Raw genomic sequence first — 22,131 nt, 5'->3', positions numbered from 1 at the left:
GCAATTGCTATTTAAAAATGATAGTTGGTCATCGTTAACCATAAAGCAAGACTGGATAGCTTTCTAAACCATATGTTCAGATGGGTATATAATTTAAATTCAAATCCTTGGGCTCAATGCAGGAATAACTGGGTGAAATGCTCTGGGCTGTGTTAGGCAGTTTGTCTGACTGAAAGATTACAAAATCAAGGGGGGCAATTTCTGATAGCTCCATTAACTTCAGTGGAGCTGTGACAATTTACATCTGCTGAGGATCTGCCCATATGAATCTATAAAATACAGCCAAGGGTCAAGTGTTCAGAAAAGCATACGGGAAATTTCATATTGTGAAACTTCAAACAAAAAGGAGCATTTGTTGAAGTGACAACTGAAAACTGAAATAAGTGAACAGCAGAATTTTTAATTGGTTTAAAAGAAAGAATGTTTATTATAATTTCTCTGAAGCAAGACTGTTGCAGTTTAACTGGAACTGCCTGGAAAAGAAAGACAGTTTTCTTTAAAAAATAGTGGGAGTAATTCCTTTTAAGAGATACTTCAGGACAATTAAAAAAACCCAAGCACAACGTAGCACTCTCAAGGTTCAATCCAGAGCTCATTAAAGTAAATGAAGTATGCCTTCAATAGGCTTTGAATCAGGGTCTCCTTGAGGTTGTTTTATTATAATAAAAATCATGTCTGTATTATGTAGAATCTCTTTTTTTTTGGAAATAAAAAATTCTTAAATTAAGCAACCAAGACTTAAACTGCTTCAGGCTTAAAAAAACCCAAAACACCTAGAGTTTTCCTAAGCAGGGAATTCAAACCAATGTATAGTGTGGTAATGGTTTTGGTAAGTAATTTACCTAAAAAGTTAATTGGTGCTCAAACTGGGTAAATTAAAATTAAAACAACACTTGTGCAGTAAGATGTTGCGAAGTACAGCACATACCTTGTGGATTGCATTCTAAAGCTGTATACCTGTAATCAGAAATTTCTTCACAAATTTCAGTGGAATACATGGAGTGATATTTTTCCTGGCCTGAAATGTAACTGTGTTTATGCTGCTCATTAACCAGAACAGTAATTTGATCCCTTAGATTAACGTAATCCTTATGGAGATGGCGAAATTCAAACTGCAATACATCCCTTTCATTTTCTATCGTCCGCAGATGGTTTTCCATTAGTAAATGGTCTTCATTCAATGTTCTGATGTTATTTTCATATTTGTAAGTATCTTGTTTACATTCCTGCAGGTTTTTTTTAAGAACCCGATTGTCCTCTGTGATATTTGCCACCACTGTTGATAAATTCTCCCATTCTCTGTTCATATTCAACAAGTTAGTCTTCAAAATATCCCTTTCTGCTTTTGTATTTTGAAGTTCAGTCAAGAGTTTCTCCTCTGTGTAAGATTTATCTGACTGGACCTTCTCAAGAGCCTTCTGCGTTGTTTGTCTAGCATTAGCACATTCTTGCAATGTCATTTCAAGATCAAGCTTTTTGTCTTTAAGTGATTGCATTATGTGAAGAAGAGTCTCCTGTTCAGAGTTTGTTACATTTTCTTTTTCTTTCAGTTGTCGTATTTCAATCTGATTTTTTTCAAGTTCTTTTTCAAGTGAGTTATTTTCTTTTGCAAGCTGGGATGTTTTTATCTCTAGTTTCTGATTTGCTTCTTGTAACACTGATGATTCCTTTTGCAAAGATTCTAGTTCCACAAAAAGCCTATCTTTTTCACTGATAACAGCAATCATATTTTCTTGTGCTTTCTGGTTATTAATTTTGAAGTCATCTAATGCTTGCATCATACATTGGTTTTCAGTACAGAGTTGACTCCTCTCTCCCTCAAGAGTTTTCTTTTGTTCTTGAAGTTCTTTGCATTTCTTTAACAACTTTTTCACTTCTTTAATACATTCTTTGCTGTCTCCTTCTGATTTAACTAACCTGACATGCATGCTTTTCTTTTCTTCAACTAAATCCTTAATTTGCTTCTCATACTGTGAATTTCTCTCTCTTAGAGACCTTATTATAACAGTAAGAGGTTTCATTTTTGACTTGAGAGTTACATTTTCATTCTCAAGTTCCATCACTTTCTTTTGCAAGTGTTTAGAATCTTTCAGCGAATTTTGTAACTCTTCCATTTTTGCAGTGTACTCATCAGCTCTGATTTCATAGAAGTTCTGATTTCCAAGCTTTAGTAACCTTTGATTTATGATTTGCAGCTGCTTTTCTTTTTCTTTCTGTGGTTTCTCTATGTGATCGAACATTAGTAATTTATCTTTTACTGTTTTAGAAATGACATTTAACTGGAACATGCCAACACCACTGTCAGTGCTATGCAATTCTTTGTTTTTATTCTTGGTTTCACTTTCTGTTTGTGTACTGCATATAGTTATATGTGAAGAATTCTGTGAGCTGTCACATTCAGAGTCTTTATTAAATTCTTCGCCAAGACTCAGATTATTTCCTTTAAGGGAAACCAGAGCAACATGCAAACTGTCTACCGATTCCTCAGATTCTGAAATTTTCCTTGATTTTAAGTCCACATGTAATTTCTCTCTAGATAAAAAAAGAGCAGATTTTTCTTGGTCTTGTTCTGACATATCATCAAAAACATTACTTTGACTACAGGAAATATTCTGATGTCCAAATGCATTTGCTACTTCCTGTTCATGAGACTTTTGACGTTCTTCTTTTAATGGCTTGATAGAATAGCTAAAGTTGTCTATTAAATGAAGTCCATCACTATATTTGAGAAGAGGCAGAAGAGCTTTAGATTCATCCAAAATTACTTTCTTATTAGGAGGCACCATACTTTCAGCCTCCAAATTAGTACAAGGTAGAAAACATTCATTTTTGGCATAATCCTTCAATTTATAATCATTTTTTAGAGCAATCATAGTTTTGTTTTTAATTGGTTCTACTGAGTTTTCAATCTTTCCAGTTGTTACAGCTTTTAATGAAATCTGATGTGAAATATTTACATCACTGACCACATTTCCAAAGATAGTATTAGAATTTGCTTCCACAGATTGAGTGGTACAGAGTTTCTTATCAAGATGAAATTTCTTCTTAGACAATGGTGTTTCTGGACTCCCTGTAGGCTACAAAAACCAATAACAATCATGCCATAATGGCTATAGTTTTTCACAATACTGGAGGCACAAGACAACAAATTTGTTGTAAAGTCTATGTATCATGCAAAAAAGATTTTTTATCTGCCAACACAATCTTTCTGTCTAACATAAGGAAAAACATATTGAGACACTTAATCTTTCCAAGAGAATTGGAAAGGGGAGATCACAATACTCCAACAAATTTAAGAAATTGTATCATGGGCCCCATTTCATTTGTCAGAGTCTTCTCTTTTCTCTCTGAAGCCTACTAACGTTGCATACAATACTTAACCATTTTCCCAGAAAGCAAAGCATCCTATTAGCTATGGAGAGGAACACTATTTTAGAAAAGGCCTGTTCCACAGCACAGGGAGTCAATTCGTCTTTTTACTGACTTCACTGCACTCTGGATCAGGCCCAAAGTGCTGACTCAGCATGTTGAGTCTTCTATGAACATTTGCAGTGGGGGAAAGACAAGCTAATGGCCAAATCTTACACAACTAGTCACACCGAATTCAATGGGACTACTCAAGTAAGGCAAACAGGACTTGGTGCTATATCTGTGTTAAAAAATATGTTGTTTACTCAGCACTTCACAGGAGTGAGACAAACTCTGCCCTCAGACACACATACAAAACCCCCATTGCATTCAATAGGAGCTGTTCCCTTAATACAATCCAAAGCTTTAGCATAGTTTGGAGGCCCTGGTTGAAATCTTATTTACAGTAGAAAAGGAACAGTGCTTTAACCATGTTGGGGGGACAATCTTCTTGTTATTAGGTCCCCCAACATGACTGTTTTTGTAGACTTCAATTAGTGTTCTCTTAAGATAGAATTATGGTGAACTTGTACTATAAATAAGACCATTACTTATGTTAGGAAGGAAATTACCATGGGCATGTTTTGTGCCCAGAATTTCCCTTTGCTTTGATTATGTTTTACAGAAAACATACAGTTCTCAGGAACAGCAATGCAACAAAGTATTTTAATGTACAACTCAGCTGCAGGTAAGGATTAAGTAACATACCACAGCCATCTCAGGAGGTGTGCTGGTCATCAGAAGTTTGTCTGGGCTACACTGTGGAGTTTTGATGTCAATTATATTTTTATTCAGTATCTCACTGATTTCAGATTGTACCTGAAAAAGATATATGGAGACTGTTAATCTTTCAAAGGCATCTACAGAAAAGCATAGAATCATATAATCATAGAAATGTAGTACTGGAAGGGATATTGACAGGTCATCTTGCCCAATGCCCTACCTGGAGGCAGGACTAAATATTATCTAACCCAGGGTTTCTCAACCTGGGGGTCAGGACAGGGTCACCAGAATGTTTCAAAGGGTTGCGTGGCAGCTCCTGTGCTGGGTGGGCTCACCTCCCTGGTCCAGGCACTGCAGCCTTTGGGGACCCAGTGCCCAGCCGTCATGACGATGGGAATCCAGGTAGGCCAAATTTGAATGAGTCGCACTGCAACCCCATGAGCCATGTCACAGTTCCACTCACACAAATTTGGTCCAGTCAGAGGGGCGGGGGCCAAACCAGAGCGGCACTGCAACCCTGGGGCGGAGAGCCAAGCCCAACCAGCCCCACAGCACAAGAGCTGCAGGAGCCGCCACTGTGGGGTAAGTGCCTGCCAGGATCTGACCAAAATCCACCAGGATCTGACCAAAATCACCCCAGGGCCTCCACCCCCAGTCTATTTACTGGTGGTGACACTCTGTACTTCAAAGCAGCACTGGAACCCCCATATTCACCACTGTCATATAATTATGATATGTTTTATATAAAGTATGCCTTGTGAAGTATCATTTTAAAAGTCTTGATCTGTTGAATATTAATAGCCTGTTGGATTGTATGTGCTATCACTGTATGTGAAGTTATTAAGTTTTGCTATATGTGTGTTACTGAAATACGTTGTGAGGTTGTGAACACCCACAACCAGCCTTTCAGGTACAACAAAGGAGTAGCCAGTTACGCTGATGTCCGATTAAAGGGAATCCACACTCCCAACAACCATCCCAGAAGACTTCTCAGAGAGAGCATGTATATAATGGAAATCGCTTAACCCATGTCATAGCAAAAGATCTTTCCAGCAAGCTGGAAGAAACTATAAAGGAGGGGATGTAACATCATGACTTGGCCCCACTCCCACTACAACTCAACACTGGAAACACATCTGAAGGACAAAGACTTTGAACTAGGGAGGGTCGTCCCAGGCTGTGTATTAAGGAACGATAACATCTGTAAGGGTGAGACACTGCTTGATTCAAATACTGTTTAGTTTATAGAATTCAGACTGCAAATTTAATTTAATTTCTTAGGTAACCAACACTCCAGTTGAGGCCTTATTAGTGCTTAGTAGAATGGAAGAATTACTTCTTGTGTCTTACTTACAAAGCCTGCTAATTCCTGCTAATACATCCCAGAATGATGCAAAAAAAGTGAACAACAGTCAGGGGCGGCTCCAGGCACCAGCGCAGCAAGCGCATGCCTGGGGCGGCAAATCGCGGGGGGCGGCCTGTTGGTGGCGTGCCTGCGAAAGGTCTGCTGGTCCTGCAGTTTCGGCGGCAATTCGGCAGCGGTTACACCGAAGCCGCAGGACCAGCAGATCACCCGCAGAAATGCTGCTGAATCCACGTGACTGCGGACCGCTCGCAGGCATGCCGCCGAAGGCTGCCTGACTGCCGTGCTTGGGGCGGCAAAAAACATAGAGCCGCCCCTGACAACAGTATTATATTGTTGACTCATATTTAGTTTATGATCCACTAAAACCCCCAAATCCTTTTCTGCAGCATTCCTTCCTAGGCAGTCATTTCTCCTTTTTGTATTTGTAAACTGATTAGTCCTTCCTAAGTGTAGTACTTCGCATTTGTCTTGAATTTCATCCTATTTATTTCAGACCATTTCTCCAGTGTGTCAAGATCATTTTGAAGTTTAATCCTGTCCTCTGAGGTCCTTGCAACTCCTCCCAGCTTTGTATCATCCACAAACTTTATAAATGTATTCTCTATGCCATTATCCAAATGATTTATGAAGATATTGAACAGAACTAGACCCAGGACAGATCCCTGCGAGAGCCCACTCGATATGCCCTTCCAATTTGATTGCAAAACATTGATAACTACTCTCTGAGTATGCTTTTTCAAACAGTTGTGCACAGTGCACCCACCTTATAATAGGTTCATCTGGGCAATATTTCTCTAGTTTGTTTATGAGAATGTCATGTGAGACATTGTCAAAAGCCTTACTAAAGGCAAGATCTATCACATCTACTGCTTCCCCTTATCTACAAGGCTTGTTTCCCTGTGAAAGAAGATAGTAGCTTGGTCTGACATGATTTGTTCTTGACAATCCATGTTGACTGTTACTTATCACCTTTCTGTATACGCAGAAATATTTCATTTTTGGAAGAGACACAGTTGATAAAGGATTACTCTCTTCACATGAAAACAAGACTAGATGGCTAAGCTCATCTTTTCCCCAGGCATATGCAAATGGATGGCAGGGACAGGGATTAGTAGTTCCACTATCAACGACAGTGTATAAAGTTAAGTATATTATCAGTTCTTTGCAGCACCATGACCTTATTTTTTTACACTAGAAAGTGAGTTGAAAAAGGGCAGAACAATGTTCCTGAAATGGTAGCCTAGCATTTTTGGGGAAGTGGTGTTTTAAAAGTATGGGCCAAATTCTGCTCTCTCTTAGACTGATCAGGAATAACTCCTTTGAAGTCAGTGGAGTTACTTCAGATTTAAACCACTGTGAGAGAAGACTTTGGCCCCCTCTCTTTTTCTAATTCAGCTCCTTTTCCCTTGCAACACTGCCTGTTTTGAGGTCCTCCTTGGCACTGTGATTGGTGCAGTGCAAGAATCTAGATAGAATGTATAGAATAAACTACCTTATGAATTATTTTATTGTATGTTGAGTAGCAGATCAAACACATATTTAACATGCATGGTAAGCTAAATATAGCTTTAATAAGCTAAGTAACTGTAATGTTCTTTTAAATTGTGTATAATAAAAACAGGATCCTGATTCTTAGGATAAAATATATTTCAGCTATTGGTAATACCAACAGCTTAAATGGTCATGTCTATTAATTTTATAAGAATTAGGAAATTCATTTTCAGAGAATCAGCAATTTGATTTTTAACACAGACTACAGTATTAACAGAGCTATTGGTTTGTTTAATCAAGTTTTTTGCAAAATAAAGTTGTTTGGTTTGAGACTTCTGTTAAGATACCCAGGTCAGTACCTAAAAAGTTGGTGTAGGAGATTGTTGGGTTTTTCCTTTTATTTTAGGAATACTTAACTTCTGCTCTTACCATATTAACATTCAGCAGAGTCTGTTGCCGAAGTGCCTGAAATGATTTCAGCTGTTGTTGAAGGATCTAAATTTGTAAAATGAATAATAGAAAGCTGTGAGGTTTGTACAGATTGAGATGAGTTAGAACAATTCTCTTTACTATACTTCATTTTCCCTTTCAGTTCTAGATTGCCAGTTTGGACCCAGCCTCACGGACTAGCGAGAGAAAGTTTTTACTGTCCAATGGCTACTTAGTGGTTTATCTGAAATGAATTGGGAGTTTCCAACACCTTTCCTATTCAGATTCATTTGGAAAAAGAATTGCTGTGTGAATGAATCTGAATTGGATCACAAGCACTCACAAACACAATGAATGCATGAGCTAGAGGAATGAGTATAAATTGGGCAAAAACGTTCCTAATTTGCACACATTTTGCTTAGGAAGCATGTTCCCAACTAGTGGAAGAGGGGGGAAAAGGAGGTAAGAGTCATTTTATGGACATAGTCAAATAAATCAGGTTAAAAAAGGTACAAAACTTGTTTATAATTAAAAGAAAACTGCAGTTGAAAAGATATTTAGTGGCAAACTACATGGCCTCAGACTACATCTGCAAATTGGTCTTCCTGCTGGAAACTTTAGCACTATATACAGTTATGGATGTACTGAAACAATCAGTTTAGTTATTAAGCTTCAAAAATGTTTTGTGCTAATAATTTGGATCAAATTAGCATACTTTTAGTGCTGATTGCGGTTGGATTTGACTTTCTGTTCCTGATGTATAATTATCTGAAAAATAAAAGCATCAAACCCTACAGTTATAGTATCTATAATTCACAGGCAGAAACCTTAAATGTCTAGTGAGAGAACAATGAGAGAGAGAGAGAAATCAGCTCTGCACTGGTGCTCAAACTGGGGAGGAGGGGGAAAAGCTTGTTCCTTCCCTATCCTGGCACCTGCTGATGATTTAATGATTCTCAGCCTTTGGATGGGCAGAGGATGATTCTCCCTTCCAAGCCCACCCCATTCAAATAGTGAGACACCCTCCCCAGAGCACACCATGCTAACTTAACTTTCTCTTGAAAAATCTAACAAGTGTGTTTGTTAGTGTTGCCAACTCTCATGATTTTGTTTTGAGTCTCATGATAATTATTATTTTCCTTAAAGCTTTGGCTCCTGGAGTCAAGTGGATATGTGATGATTTCAGCCTTTATTCCTAAAGAAAAAGTAAGTTTCTAGCCTTTGTGGCTGTGGAGAAAGCTTCAAAATATGACCCAAGTGTACTCTAAAGGCTCAAAAAGCAGAAGGCAAATAAAAAGAACACCAAATCTATTATTTTTACATAAGCTCATGATTTTTGGTGAGCCTGACTCATGATTTTTTAACGTTTGGGGTTGCAGTATTGGTGTTAGCTTACTCTTGGGGGACCCTTCATCCTATTGCATGTGGCCAAGTGAGAGCACTAGGCAGCAGAAGAATGAAGTGGGGCCAAAACCATTGTTTTAATCAGGAGAGTGTGCCTTTAGGCCCTTGCCTGTTTCAGTCTAGTCCAGTGGTTTTCAACCTCTAGTACTATGGAGCCCGTGGGGGTCCACAGACGTCCCTACCTCCATTCAAAATTTCTTAGGGGTAAGCAAATGAAAAAAGGTTGAAAATCACTGCTCTAGTTCATGAGGAATGTCACTTAAAAACATGCTGCTGAGAACTTGGCTGCTAACTTATGACTTGCTTTTCATTTGCACCTAAACACCATGAGTTCCTCCAGTCTTTCAGCACAGGGCCCCCATCAATTTGTGAGGAATTTAAGCTTTTGTTACAAAAAATAATTCTAGGTTGTGAAGAACACTTTATGACTGCCCCACATGTAGCAATGCCTTCCTGGGTATGCAGGCAGCTTGGGAGGCTAGCAGGGAAAGGTGTGAACTGCTCCTATTCATCTCACTGGTGTGTTAACTCTGAAGACCAGTGATGACAATTTAAATGGCAACACTGTTAAGTGTTTCACTACTGCCCATTTTGGCAGAAAGACCCAGTGCTCCATCACTCATCCCCATAACGTGACTCCTCTGCACATCCTCTGATGCAGGAGCTGCTCCTGGTCTCTCTCCACTGGCCTGGCTTTGCTGGCACCTGGGGTTGTTCATTACACAGCATCCTCTGCCTTAGTATCTGGGGTGAGGCTGCCACATGTCCCCAGGTTCAGGGGTTGATCCCCATTTGCCTCAAGCTGGCTGTGGGCATTCAAGGAGCCATGAATATATTTGTGGTGTTACAGCAGGGTGCTGAGATGTCATCACTCTGCGAGGATGCAATGACATCACACCACATCACATTGCGAGGATGCAATGACATCACACCACATCATGGTGCCCCCCCAGAGGCAGATGCCAATGGGGACCATGCATTTTGGGCAGAGGGGGAATCTTACCCGGTCCTGCCTCCTCGCAGCTGGCCAGGGCCCCGGAGACGGAGATCGGCAGGGGGTCCGTCTCCTGCCCCCTGCTCCCGCCACTGCTGTCCCCGCAGTCCTTCCCTGCAACGCAAACAGAATCATCATCCTCTGTAACTGTTTGCGCCCGCCCGAGCAGTCCCCCGACCCGGCCTGCGCGTGTGACTCACTGTGTCCACCGCCTTGTCTCATCTTGTTCTGCGCCCGCCCGCAGTCGCCTCTTCCCTTCTCACTGACCCGAACTGCCCAACCTGTTCTGCCTCCGTTCGCGTTGCCAGGTAACGGTTCTCCCGGAAGCAGAGGCGGTGCAAGGCAGGCAGCCGTTGCTCCCTGCTCCCGACTCACGCGCGCCCCCTGGAGGCCATGAGACCCCCCACCACGCGCCCCTCCAGCTGCTAGAAGCCTCGCGCCGCCTGGTGGCGCGAACTCCGCTGGAGCTTTCGGTTAGCCGCAGGCCGAAGGGAGGGAGCTCGCTGGCGGCGTCCGGCGCGTGGGGGGCAAGGGAGGAGCCGGGTCTGTGCTCTGTTAACGCCCGTTTGTGGAGCGGAGGCAGGTAACTGTGTATGGCGCCCTGCACAGTGGGGGCTGGTGCAGGATACAGGGTGTGGGGGTGCTGTGGGGATGGGCAGTCTGGGAATGCACAGAGAACAATCCAACTGTATTGCACTGAGCCCCTTTGGTGCAAAGTACATCCCCTGCCCTGCAAACCGTGCCCCCTCTCCAGTCGCTGGCAATTGCCCCTGTACCCAAACCTCACCCCTTAGCACGACCCCAGTACTGCCAGCTCACCCCACAGCGGGTGTTTTCCTGAGAGCCCCAGCTGCTGCAATCAGGTCACAGCTTTCTTTAAAAGCCAGCAAGCTGCTAGCTCTCATGGTGCAGAGAAAAGCTTGACTGGGAACCCAAAAGGCTCCAGCCCCAGCCAAGAGGCAAAGTGAAAAGAACCCAAGAGCTATTATTTTGTAAATCTCATTATTTTTGTCGATAGTTTCATGATTTGCTGGGACTTGACTTGCAAACAATTGGAGTTGGCAATACTGCAACACAATGGGGCAAGTGAAGATGTTTCTTTCTCGACACACACATGGGGATTTTCTTTTGCCCCATTGCCCCTGGTAAGTCTCTTCCCTTCCTCTGCCCATGCCAAGCATTGGAAAGCATGCTGTCCTTGTACTTTTCATACATAATTTTTCACATCCTGTTGTTGATAATAAGCCCTGGGAAATTTAAAACAAATGTAATTCCTTGTCAGTTTCTTTATCTGGACTGCTCCTTCCTCACTGAACTGTTACCACAGGCAGGCAGGCTTGCTTTAGCAGTGGTCAGTACTGAGACTGACTTAGTAATGCATGTTATTGTTGTTGGTTTTTTTTAAAAGAACTTAATCATATTTTATTTAAAGAAATAATTTAAGAAATTAATCTGAACTCTGATTCACTTTGCTATCACTCTGCCTATTTAAGGATATTATATGGCTCCAATTACTGTAATATCTATGTGCCTCCCAGTCTTTAATGTATTTATCCTTACAACACCCTTGTGAGGTAGGGAAGTGTTATTGTCCCCATCTTACAAATGGGAGCTGAGGCACATACCGGCTAAGTCCTGGATACTCAATGGCATTCAGGTGCCCAACTCCCACTGAGGATCAGGGCCTAACGTAGGGTGACCAGACGTCCCGATTTTATCGGGACTGTCCCGATATTTGCTGCTTTGTCCCGCGTCCCGACCAATGTTTGGTCGGGACACTGGACAAAGAAGAAATTTTCCCTTCCGCTCCGGCGCTCGCGCCCCCCCACCCCGGCTCTGCCCTCTCCTTCCCCCATTGGCTCCCTCCCCAAATCCCCGCCCTGGCCCCGCCTCTTCCCCAGCATTCCTCCTCCCTCCCAGGCTTGCAGTATGGCGGCGCAAGCCTGGAGGGAGGGTGTGGCGGTGCCTGGAGCTGGTGAGTCAGCTCCAGCACCCGGGCACTGGGCGGGCAAAGGGGGGCTGACAAGGGAGGGAGACAGGGCACTCAGCTGTGAACCCCCCCGCCGCGCCAGAGGGCTTCTGCCTGGGCTGCTGCACCCAGGGCCGGGAGCGCAGCCTGAAGGCTGCTCCAGCCCTGCAGCCCGCGGGGCAGTGCGGTGGGTCCGGTCGGGGGCAGGGGCTGGGTGGGCGGCGCAGGGGCCTGGGCCGAATCCCTGCTGCTGCCGGGGAGCCCCGTGCCTCTCCCTCCTGCTCGCGGCTGCGGCTCCTTCCCGGCGGGACGTGCCCCCCGGCCTCCCCCGCGCACATGAGGCGCGCGTCCAGCTGCTCCTTCCCGGCGGGAGGGAGACTAGGCGCGGGGGACGCGCGCCGCATGTGCCCGGGGCAGCGGGAGGCGCGTCCCGCCGGGAAGGAGCCACAGCTGCGAGCGGGAGGGAGAGGCGCGGGGCTCCCCGGCAGCAGCAGGGATTCGGCCCCTGCCGCCCCCCCCGGCTCCTGCCCGCTCCGCGCTGCCCCCGCCCAGACCCACTGCGCCCCGCATATGCCCATGGCGGGCCAGGGGGCGGGAGGCTCCGCGGGGACTCGGGGAGGGCAGCGCGCGGGGCCTGCTAATGCCCCAGGCCCCTTAAAACTTTTTTTTTTGCTCCGTCCCCCCCCTTTTTTTGCTCCGCCCCCCCTTTTTTTGGCTCCATCCCCGTCCCGATATTTTATACTGGTAATCTGGTCACCCTAGCCTAACGGTATGTCTATATTGCAGCTGGGAGTGAGTTTTTCAGTACAGGTAGACAGAGTCACGCTAGCTGGGCTTGAACTCATGCATTAAAAATAGCAGTGTGGATGGGGCTGTCAAGCCTACCATAGGTCTAAGTTCAGGTTACTAGTCTGAGGCTCTGCCAGAGGCACAATGCTGTTTTAACCCCAATAGCATGAGTCTGTCTGCTTGGGTTGGAAGGCTAGCTCCCTGCTGCAGTGTAGTAGACGTACCCTAAGTGACTTTCCCAAATGTCACTTGGGAAATATATGGTGGAGCAGGGACTTAGCCTACGACTTGGGAGACCTGGGTTTATCACCATAAACACTGGACCATCCTTCCTCTCTCCTCACAAAAAATACCCCCAAACTAAAAAAATCAATAGAACTGACAACATATATACCAAACACTGTTCATTCAATTGCTTTTGTTGTTTCCTAGTCACTAACCTTTATTTACATGTTTTCTACTTAAAGTCTGATCAATAACCCTTATTCACACGAATAACCTTTATTCATGTAAGTAGTAGTCCTATTGAACTAAGAGACTACTCCTGATTAAATTACCCATGTGAATAAAGATGTCAGGATTAGGCTCTTAGACTGTAAATTCTTTGGAGCAGAGATATTCTTTTTACTTGTTTATAAGACATCTATCACACTTTTGATATTATATAGATAGGACACTTTTGTTGAAAAAACAACAGAAAATGGTTGATCAAGTCAATCAATGTTCTACTATGAGGCAATTCTACCATAGTGGATGTATTCTAAATCTTACACTTTCGCCCATACATCAAATTTTAAATGTCTATATTTAACATCACAGTTTACATTACACAGATATTTAATATCTCACAGTTTACCTGAGATACTAAAGTTTTTTATGCCCAGTACTATATGTAAACCAGAAGTGTGTGTGGTAGAGTCTGTTATCTATAAATAAAATTCATCTTGAGGGTCCTGATTTCAAATTGCATAAAGTCATTTCCTTGGGGGAAGGAAAATGGTCTTAATGCATAAGGTTTTCATTTTTGGAGATATTAGCGAGGTTTTCAGTCTTTATACTGTGGCCCAATTTTTTGTTATATAATTTTCATTTACAAAGTTTGCACATCGGATGATTATATTTGAACAAAATTAAATAAATACAAAAAAATCTGGGAAAGTTGGAGATGATTACTGAGGGAGGGTCTGCAACTATGCTGTCACAAAGACAAAAAGAGCTCTCTGCTCTACAGGGACACTATCTCCAGATAACATTTGGATCATGACTCTCAATATACAAGAACTGAATAGCCATAATATTTGAGTTTCTCAGACTCTCCAAATAGTTCTAGTGTTTATGCAGAAGTACACAGTTAGTGAGCCTTTCATACACCTGTCGATCGACAGCTGAAGAGTCTAATGGCTGGAGGTAGTCCAGCAGTATTACACAACAACAATAAAATGTAAATCCTATACTTAGATACCCACTATGAAGCCAGAAATAAATGTCATTTTCTTGGCCTCATAATTTTTTCTAAAGCTTTGCCCTATGATTGAAATCCAGGGTATAACGGAGCACTAAATATATCACAGTAGCTTCCTGTATAATTCTTATAGGAGAACAGAAAAGCTTTTCACCTACCAAGACCAGATTTCAGCATTCAGTGTTTCCCTTCAGCTGCTGAGGACGTCTTTAACATTAATGCAGAGGAAACAGAATCCTTAAATCAGATTTTGGCAACTAAGTAGAGAGAGAATTGATTTTTCAATCTTTTTAAAAATACACCTGTACCCCGATATAATGCTGTCCTCAGGAGCCAAAAAATCTTACCGTGTTATAGGCAAAACCACGTTATATTGAACTTGCTTTGATCCGCCGGAGCGTGCAGCCCCCCCCGGAGCGCTGCTTTACTGCATTATATCCAAATTCGTGTTATATTGGGTCGCATTATATTGGGGTAGAGGTGTATATTTATTTTATATTTAGAGTCATGTTCTCCACTTCGGGCCTCATCCCAAATAAAACCAATGACATTCCATTGTCTTCAGTGGAAATTTACACCAGCATAAGGGAGCTCAGAATAAGGTCCTTTTACTTTAGTGAGGGTTATGCTGGGTGTAACTGAAAGAAGAATTTGTCTCAAAAATTTCAGTTGCATCATACTACAGTGTTAGGGATTTTTTAAAATAAGGCATTTAATTCACCCTTAAATGGCAGCAGTAGATAAAATATTTCAATTTTGTGATAGACCTTATTTCAAGGGCAAATTATAATTAAAATATCCACCGCTCCTGTCAATTCAAGGAGACTACAAACCTTTTTAAAAGACCATTTTATAATATGAAATATCTGGGGAGAAGGAGAGGAGCCTATGCTGTCAAGCAATATGAAATAACAGGAAAGAAACCAAATTGCTTAGGCCAGTGGTTCCCAAGCGTCTTTCTCCGCTTGTGCAGGGAAAGCCCCTGGCGGGCCGGGCCGATTTGTTTACCTGCCGTGTCCTCAGGTTCGGCCGATCGTGGCTCCCAGTGGCCGCGGTTCACTGCTCCAGGCCAATGGGAGCTGCTGGAAGCGGCAGCCAGTACGTCCCTCACCCCGCGCCGCTTCCAGAAGCTCCCATTGGCCTGGAGCAGCGAACCGCGGCTGCTGGGAGCCACGATCGACCAAACCTGCGGACGTGGCAGGTAAACAAACCAGCCCGGCCCGCCAGGGGCTTTCCCTGCACAAGTGGCGGAACAAGTTTGGGAACCACTGGCTTAGGCTCATGACAGTGGTGGAATTCACTATCTTAATAATATAAAGAATAATGTGCAGGCTTAGTTGCTCCATGGTTCTTATATGAATGTGTTTGAATAATAGACATTCCCCAGAACATTTAAGTTTCATCATCAGCGAAGATGGTGACACACAAACCTGTTAAGTTCTCCCGCTGATATAAGTAGAGGTTTACACATATACGCTCCCTAATATTAGTGGGAGTCTGCATCTAAATCACAAGTATATCAGTCAATAGGAGAATAAATCCCTTAATATACTGCCAGTTTTAGATCATCCAAGACAGACGTTACAAATAAGAATATTAAGGACCCATTGTGAAGTAGAGCAGTTACCTGGAAGAAGCCTCTTCATAAATTTAAGAAACATCTCTCCAATCTAGTCCATCCAAGAGGTTATGATGCGTCTGGTAGAACGATCTGAAAAGGGAAGAGGACCAGATTCTTAGTTGATGTGAATTTATGTAGTTCCATTGCCTGTTTACAACAGCAAATGGTCTGGCCTAGAGTATTTTATGAGGTTCCAAATCCATCAGCTTAGATATGAACATAAATAGTAGCATCTTATTGGATTCCTGGAAAGACAAAAAGGCCTGTTAGATATTCTAAACCCATGTGTCCTGATAAAATAAACTTTCAAAGCTCTAACAAGGTCAGCCTTGTAATACAAAATATAAGATTGAGAAATACAACAGCTTCTTAATGATATAGTACAAGTTAATCCCAAAGTTAACCTGAAAGGAGAAAACATGAACATCCTGGCAGAGATAGTGTCCTCTCCTGATGTGTATGTAAGCTAAAATAAAGCCAATACAGTGGAACCCCGTTTATCCAATCTAATTGGAACCGGGGCCAGATTGGATAATCAGAAATTCGGATAATCAGGAGAATGCTAAGAGCTTTCTATCCATTATTTTAAGATGCAGAGTTGCTTTTAAACTATCTGACCCCTGCTGGAAAAGCATTAAAACATACTCCCCTTCTTATTTGGGTATCTACTTAACAGAATATACAAACCCCTACTTCTTGCAAACAATGTTTTTTTCATTTATTAACAAGAAAATTAATGTGAGTTTTTAACAAGTTGTACAGGTATTGATATTTTTTTACATTCTTTACTCTTTAACCCTGAATATTATAGGGACCATTTATAACAGTATTTTTCAACCTTTTTGTTGCACTTTTGTGGGGCCCCACATCACAGTGGGTCCTGCAAAGATAAATTACATGCTTCAGCTCTGGTGGCAGGGCTCGGGCTGTCAGCCCTGGGCGGTGGGGCTTGGGCAGTCAGCTCCGTCTGGCGGGGCTCAGGCTGCCAGCTGCTGCGGGACTGAAATGTCAAATTCCAATATTCCTGTGTGTGCACTGGTGGTTTGGTTAATACGGAGAGCCAGATAATGGAGACTCAGATAAACGGGGTTCTACTGTACTTTGTTTTGCGGAGAATAACACATACCATGTGCAATTATAGATTCTGGTCCATGTTAAAAGTTCCCTTTATACTTCTCCAGCAGCAATAATAATAATTGTTACTTTCAGACTTCTTTTCAATAATTTTGCCAGCACTGTTATGTTTTGTAAATATTTTTCAGCCCAGAGAGGTATAAAATAGTATATCTGTATGGGATGAAAGGGTCCTGTTTTTGGGGGACAATGGAGTACAGTATTTTGAATGAACTTCTTGGATTCAAAGGAGTCATTTAACTATCCCTATTGGATCCTTTTCTTTATATGGGTGTATACACTATTTGAGATGGCTTAGTGACCCAGAAAAAATGAACTGAAATACCTTTGCAAATGGTTGCTAGGACTCAATGACCTGATGTACTGTTTGACCATATTTGAAGGAGAAATCAGTCTTTGTTTTATAGAGCAGGGCCGTCCTTACCCACACACAAACTACGCAGCACCAAGTTGCACCAAATTTCTTGGTGCCCTACGTAGCTGCATGCTGCTCCAGCGGCCAGCCCAATCCCCCAGCTGGCTGAGCCAGCCAGGAAATCTGCCCCCGCGCCAGACCCAGCGCCCACTCCACCCCTTCCCCATAGCCCCTCCTCCACCCCGCCTCTTCCCACCCCTGCTCTGCCCCAGTCCCACCCCCACTTCAACCCTTCCCCAAAGCCTCTGCCCCACCCCGCCTCTTCCCACCCCTGCTCTGTCCCAGTCCCACCCCCACTCCACCCCTTCCCCAGAGCTATGTCCCGGGGGACTGCAGCAGGGGTTGGGTGTGCCCTGCAGTCACCGGTTGGCGGGAAGTGTAGCGACCAGGCCCCAGCCCACTCTGTGCTGCTAGTGAGTGCTGGGGGGCAGTTTCCCACTGCCCCCCAAGTCCCAAGGCTGGGAACCAGGGGAGCAGAGCGGGCTGGGTCTGGGTCACTCCACTTCCCCCGGCTCCTCCGTTTGATTACTCCTATAAGAAGATGGATAAAATTAGGAGTGAAAGGATTAGGAGATTAGAAATATGGCCTTTTATATGATTGAGGTGAGCATATTGCATCTACTTGTCTTATTTATTCCTAAATCTGCCTTGAGAGGTCTGAAAGGGTCTGAAAATGTTATTACTTGGGCATTTTCATTTATCTGAGTCATAACATGATCACAATAAATGGGTGAAGGCAAAAATTCAACTTTCAAAATCTGGCAAAAACTTATGGCTTGTCTTCTCTGCTAAAGAAGCTGCATTTTTTACCTTGAGTTAAAAATACACTGATGACCAGGTACTTCAGTTTTACTCCAAGGAAAACTCACTGAGGACATTCCTAAAAGTTTACCTCATGGTATAACTTACAGCTTGGAAGCTGAACAGGAACAAATTCTCTATATAACTAAAGAGTACACAACATATTCAAAAGAACTATTGGCTATTTTCAACACATGTTTGGGAGTAATTGGTCTTTCCTTATAGAAAGCCTGGACATACAGAAGGTCATCCCCAGAGTTCACTAAGTGCCTAATTTTTTACAATAAAGACAAATGATAATAAATAGAATGATTCTGTAAGCTTGCAATATCAGATGCCAAACTGGCTTGACATATGCAGTGTTGTTGTAGCCAAGTCAGTCTCAGGATATTAGAAAGACAGGGTGGTTGAGGTAATATCTTTTATTGGATCAACTTCAGTTGGTGAGAAAGGGAAACTTTCAAGCTTACACAGAGCTCTTCTTAAGTCTGGGAAAGGTACTCAGAGTGTCACAGCTAAATAGAAGGTGGAATAGATTGTTTAGCATAAGTTGTTAACATATATTTCAAGGGACCATTGAAGGTGAAGTGGCCTGTTAACAGGACCCAAGTTGCTTCCCCCCCATTCCTTTCCTCCCTATGATTGGAGAGGAGTTAACGGGCCTTGACTGGTTCCTTGAAATATGTTATCTACTTATGCTAAACAGTGTGTTCCACCTTGTGTTTAACTGTGACACTGAAGTTTCCCAGACCTGAAGAAGAGCTCTGTGTAAGCTCGAAAGCTTGTCTCAACAACAGAAGATGGTCGAATAAAAGGTATTACCTCACCCATCTTGTCTCTCAAACTGTCTTGAGACTTTTTGTGTGTACAACCCAGTGAACTTTTTAAGGGGGAAGCTGGTTTAAACACAAACAGCTCATTAAATTTACCTTGTCCTTTAACATCACAGACATAATGTTATAATCAGCTACATGGACAGCTGTCACATTCTGATTATTGTAAGAGGATGAGTATGAATGTTCTGTGAACCTTTGAACAGGTGCAACCTAGACAGGTTTATTAAAACATCAAAACAGTAAAGATATAAATATGTTAGGCAAAGGGGACCTATGAGTAGTCCTAAAAGGTTTAGAAATGTCTGTTTGGTACTCTGACTTGCCTGGCAAATTAATGACTAAATAAGTCAGGATTCTATGAGTAAACAACGGAAAAATAAAAAATGAGGGCCAGTCTCTGTTTACTTAAGTTGACGAATTTTAAATAGGTCAGAGGTGTCAAGGTCAGAGTCATTTGATGGATAAAATGAGGAGAGAGTTACTTTTGTTGTTTTTGTGCCTTGTATCCTATCTACCAGGGTGCAGGTGTCTAAGATCGATCATAAATCTTGTCTGGCTGAGGTCAGGTGAAGAGAGACTGTCATAGTTTCAAATTCTAAGAAAGGCAATCTTTCCCCCTGACACACTGAACACCTTGATTTATATCTGTATCCACATCTGAAGAGTAACAACTGGAGTAGATGGCATGGTTTCAGCATCTAGGCTAAGAATGGCTTGTCTTGGGAAATTCTGTTGTAGGGAAAGACTTTCTGTCAGGTTGCAGTGGAGTCCCAGCCAACACCAAGGCATGGGCCTGAAACTGGCTGCTTCAGAGGCTGTTTTTTCTATTCTTCATACACAACAGTGGAATGATGATGATGGTAGACTGTTTTGAGAACTTGTTGTTAGCCCTGTTACAAGCATCTTGATGCAGATTCTAACTCAGTCCTTGCTTTTGTCAATGGTAGGACAATGGCCAATACCTATATCATTATACCAAAAGGCAGAATCTGCATTAGATGGCTTTCCAGAACTGGACTGCTGTCCTGACAATGAATGCCTTCCAAGGTACTGGTTCTAGAATCTCACCACCTCAGTGCTTTAGTACCATGTGCTTACAAGCTTAATGGCTGGATTTTGGCACCTAATTAGCTCCTGCTATGGGGCAGAAGGAAGAACAGCATTGAATCTCAGTGCCTTTTGTGCAATATCTCTGAAGAGTGCACTATTGCGGATGGCAGGTATATAGAACAGGTGATTCACAGATCCACATCAAGCATGTGTGCATGGGAAAAATCTCATAACAAATCATGCTGAGTAAGGGAAAGGCTACATGCTTCCTAAACTGAGGTGTCAATAGAGACGGTTTTGGAACAAATTGATAAATTAAACAGTAATAAGTCTCTAGGATCAGATGGTACTCACCCAAGTGTTCTGACGGAACTCAAATATGAAATTGCAGACCTACTCACTGTGGTATGTAACCTATCGTTTAAATCAGCCTCTGTACCAGATGACTGTTGGATAGCTAATGTAATGCCATTTTTAAAAAAAAAGGCTCCAGAGGCGATCCTGGCAATTACAGGCTGGTAAGCCTAACTTCAGTACCAGGCAAACTGGTTGAAACTATAGTAAAGAAAAGAATTATCAAACAAATAGAGGAACACAGTTTGTTGGAGAAGAGTCAACAGGGCTATTGTAAAGGGAAATCATGCCTCACCGATCTATTAAAATGCTTTGAGAGGCCATATGGACAAGGGTGGCCAAACTTACTGATCCTCCAAGCTGTGTATGATCGATAATCTTTAGAGGTTTCAGAGCTGGGCACACCTGCCGAGGCTCGGGAGCTTCAGCCATGCGGGGCACGCCTGTCAGGATTCAGGCCTTGTGTCCTGCGGCAAGGTGGTGGGGCTCGGGGCTTCAGCCTCTTGGTGGGATGGTGGGGCTCGGGGCTGAAGCCCCAAGCCCTAGCAGTTGCCTCCTACGGGGCTGAAGTCACAAGACCTTGCAAACAGAACGTTCTTAAATCCATTATAATCAAAGCCTTCTGCTCACTTCTAGCAGGAAAAGGAAAATATGGCTCTGGGACTCATGAAATTTATAAGGTTCTAGTCAATGGGTGCTTACAAGAGTGGGAAGCCAGCTAGAATTTTTCCGTTTCTTGACTACATTTTTTGTGAAGGAGAAGGAAAGGAAGGAAAAATAGATTTGGATGCACACAACATGGTAATTCCATGCTTCTATGTACAGAAGAAGGGAATTCAAGGAAAGTAAGTCATATTCTGCTCTGTTGTGCTGTTTTAGATTACAGTGGAGTTACTCTGGATTTACACTGGTATAACAGCAGAATTTGGCCTACTTATTAGCCACTTAACATAATCTCACACAACAATTTTAATTTGACAGTGATAAACATGAACAGAAGCACTATTCAATAAAATGAGCTATGGCATGGGAGCCACAGGTGTGTTCAGCACCTCTGCAAGTCAGGCCATTAATGACAAAAATGAAAATTTGTGATTGAGGGAATTAGTAAGTAAGAAGCCTCAGGATAGTAGGTAATCCTTGGAAAAAGTCAGGGTCAAAATTAAAGGGTCTCAGTCAATGCTACTTATTACGTGAGCAAAAATGAAATGCTCTATGTTATTAATAAATTGATCTGTGTAATGAACAAGGAAATAGCTAAGAGATATTAAAGGAATGCCGTCAACTTGATGCTACTGTTAATTTATATTTTTACACTGATTAGATTTCAAGTACTATAATTAATCCTGGTTTTCTTTGCCACTTTTTGTGAGGGTTTTTTTGCTTGTATTCCCCTGTTGCTGGGTGTAAATACCCTGTCACAAAGTATTTTTAAATGTACAAACTGGAAAAATAGAGATTTCTTATCTCCAGTCTCTTTGAATTATAGTATTCTTCTTCGAGTGCTTGCTCATATAGATTCCAGTTAGGTGTGTGCTCTTTGATGCTGTCATTGCGGTACTGCTCCCCGACACTGGCCTCGAGACAGCATTCCCTGACTCTGGCACCGACTGAATGGCACCAACCTCATAGCGCCGCTCTCCAGCACCATACTGATTGGCAGTGCCATGGTCGTTGTGCTCTAGGTCTCCGTCATCAGACTCGGCGGCAGAGTCCTTTTACTCAAGACACCGTTGGTACTGATCAGTCCGGCACAGGCAAGACACCCATGGCAGGCATAATGGCAAGGACCTACGCAAAGGCCATTTTTCACCCCATGAGCCTACCACCAGGCCCAAGGCACATTCCCCAGGGGTTCACAGTCTGTGGCCTCAGAAGGATGTGT

The 22,131-nt window shown here is 42.8% G+C and overlaps 1 protein-coding gene across 2 annotated transcripts; it reads right to left on the bottom strand.

The window, feature by feature from the left end:
- Nucleotides 1–380: 380 nt before the first annotated feature.
- Nucleotides 381–15,729, bottom strand: CCDC110 (coiled-coil domain containing 110). Of its 2 annotated transcripts, none has more exons than XM_054028951.1 (6): nt 15,663–15,729; nt 9,825–9,929; nt 8,133–8,185; nt 7,418–7,483; nt 4,117–4,227; nt 381–3,077 (listed from the first exon to the last, which is right to left on the bottom strand). In XM_054028951.1, the coding sequence occupies exons 1-6, from the start codon at nt 15,694–15,696 to the stop codon at nt 882–884; spliced, it is 2,565 nt and encodes an 854-aa protein (XP_053884926.1). In that variant the 5' UTR covers nt 15,697–15,729; the 3' UTR covers nt 381–881. The 2 variants fall into 2 exon arrangements, with proteins under 2 accessions (XP_053884926.1, XP_053884927.1); XM_054028952.1 differs by lacking the exon at nt 15,663–15,729 and adding an exon at nt 10,016–10,365.
- Between the last annotated feature and the right edge of the window lie 6,402 nt (nt 15,730–22,131).

This window comes from Malaclemys terrapin, chromosome 5 (genome assembly GCF_027887155.1).
Source record: "Malaclemys terrapin pileata isolate rMalTer1 chromosome 5, rMalTer1.hap1, whole genome shotgun sequence".
Lineage (NCBI taxonomy): Eukaryota > Metazoa > Chordata > Testudines > Emydidae > Malaclemys > Malaclemys terrapin.
The sequence above is the reverse complement of the archived record's forward strand: the minus strand, read 5'-3'. Positions and strand labels throughout refer to the sequence as shown.

Coding starts and splice junctions, on each gene's coding strand:
- CCDC110 (XM_054028951.1), bottom strand. CDS start 15,696: ATGTTTCTTAAATTTATGAAGAGGCTTCTTCCAG. Junction 9,930..15,662: donor TATGAAGAGGCTTCTTCCAG/GTAACTGCTCTA, acceptor TTTGCGTTGCAG/GGAAGGACTGCGGGGACAGC. Junction 7,484..8,132: donor AACCGCAATCAGCACTAAAA/GTATGCTAATTT, acceptor TTACAAATTTAG/ATCCTTCAACAACAGCTGAA.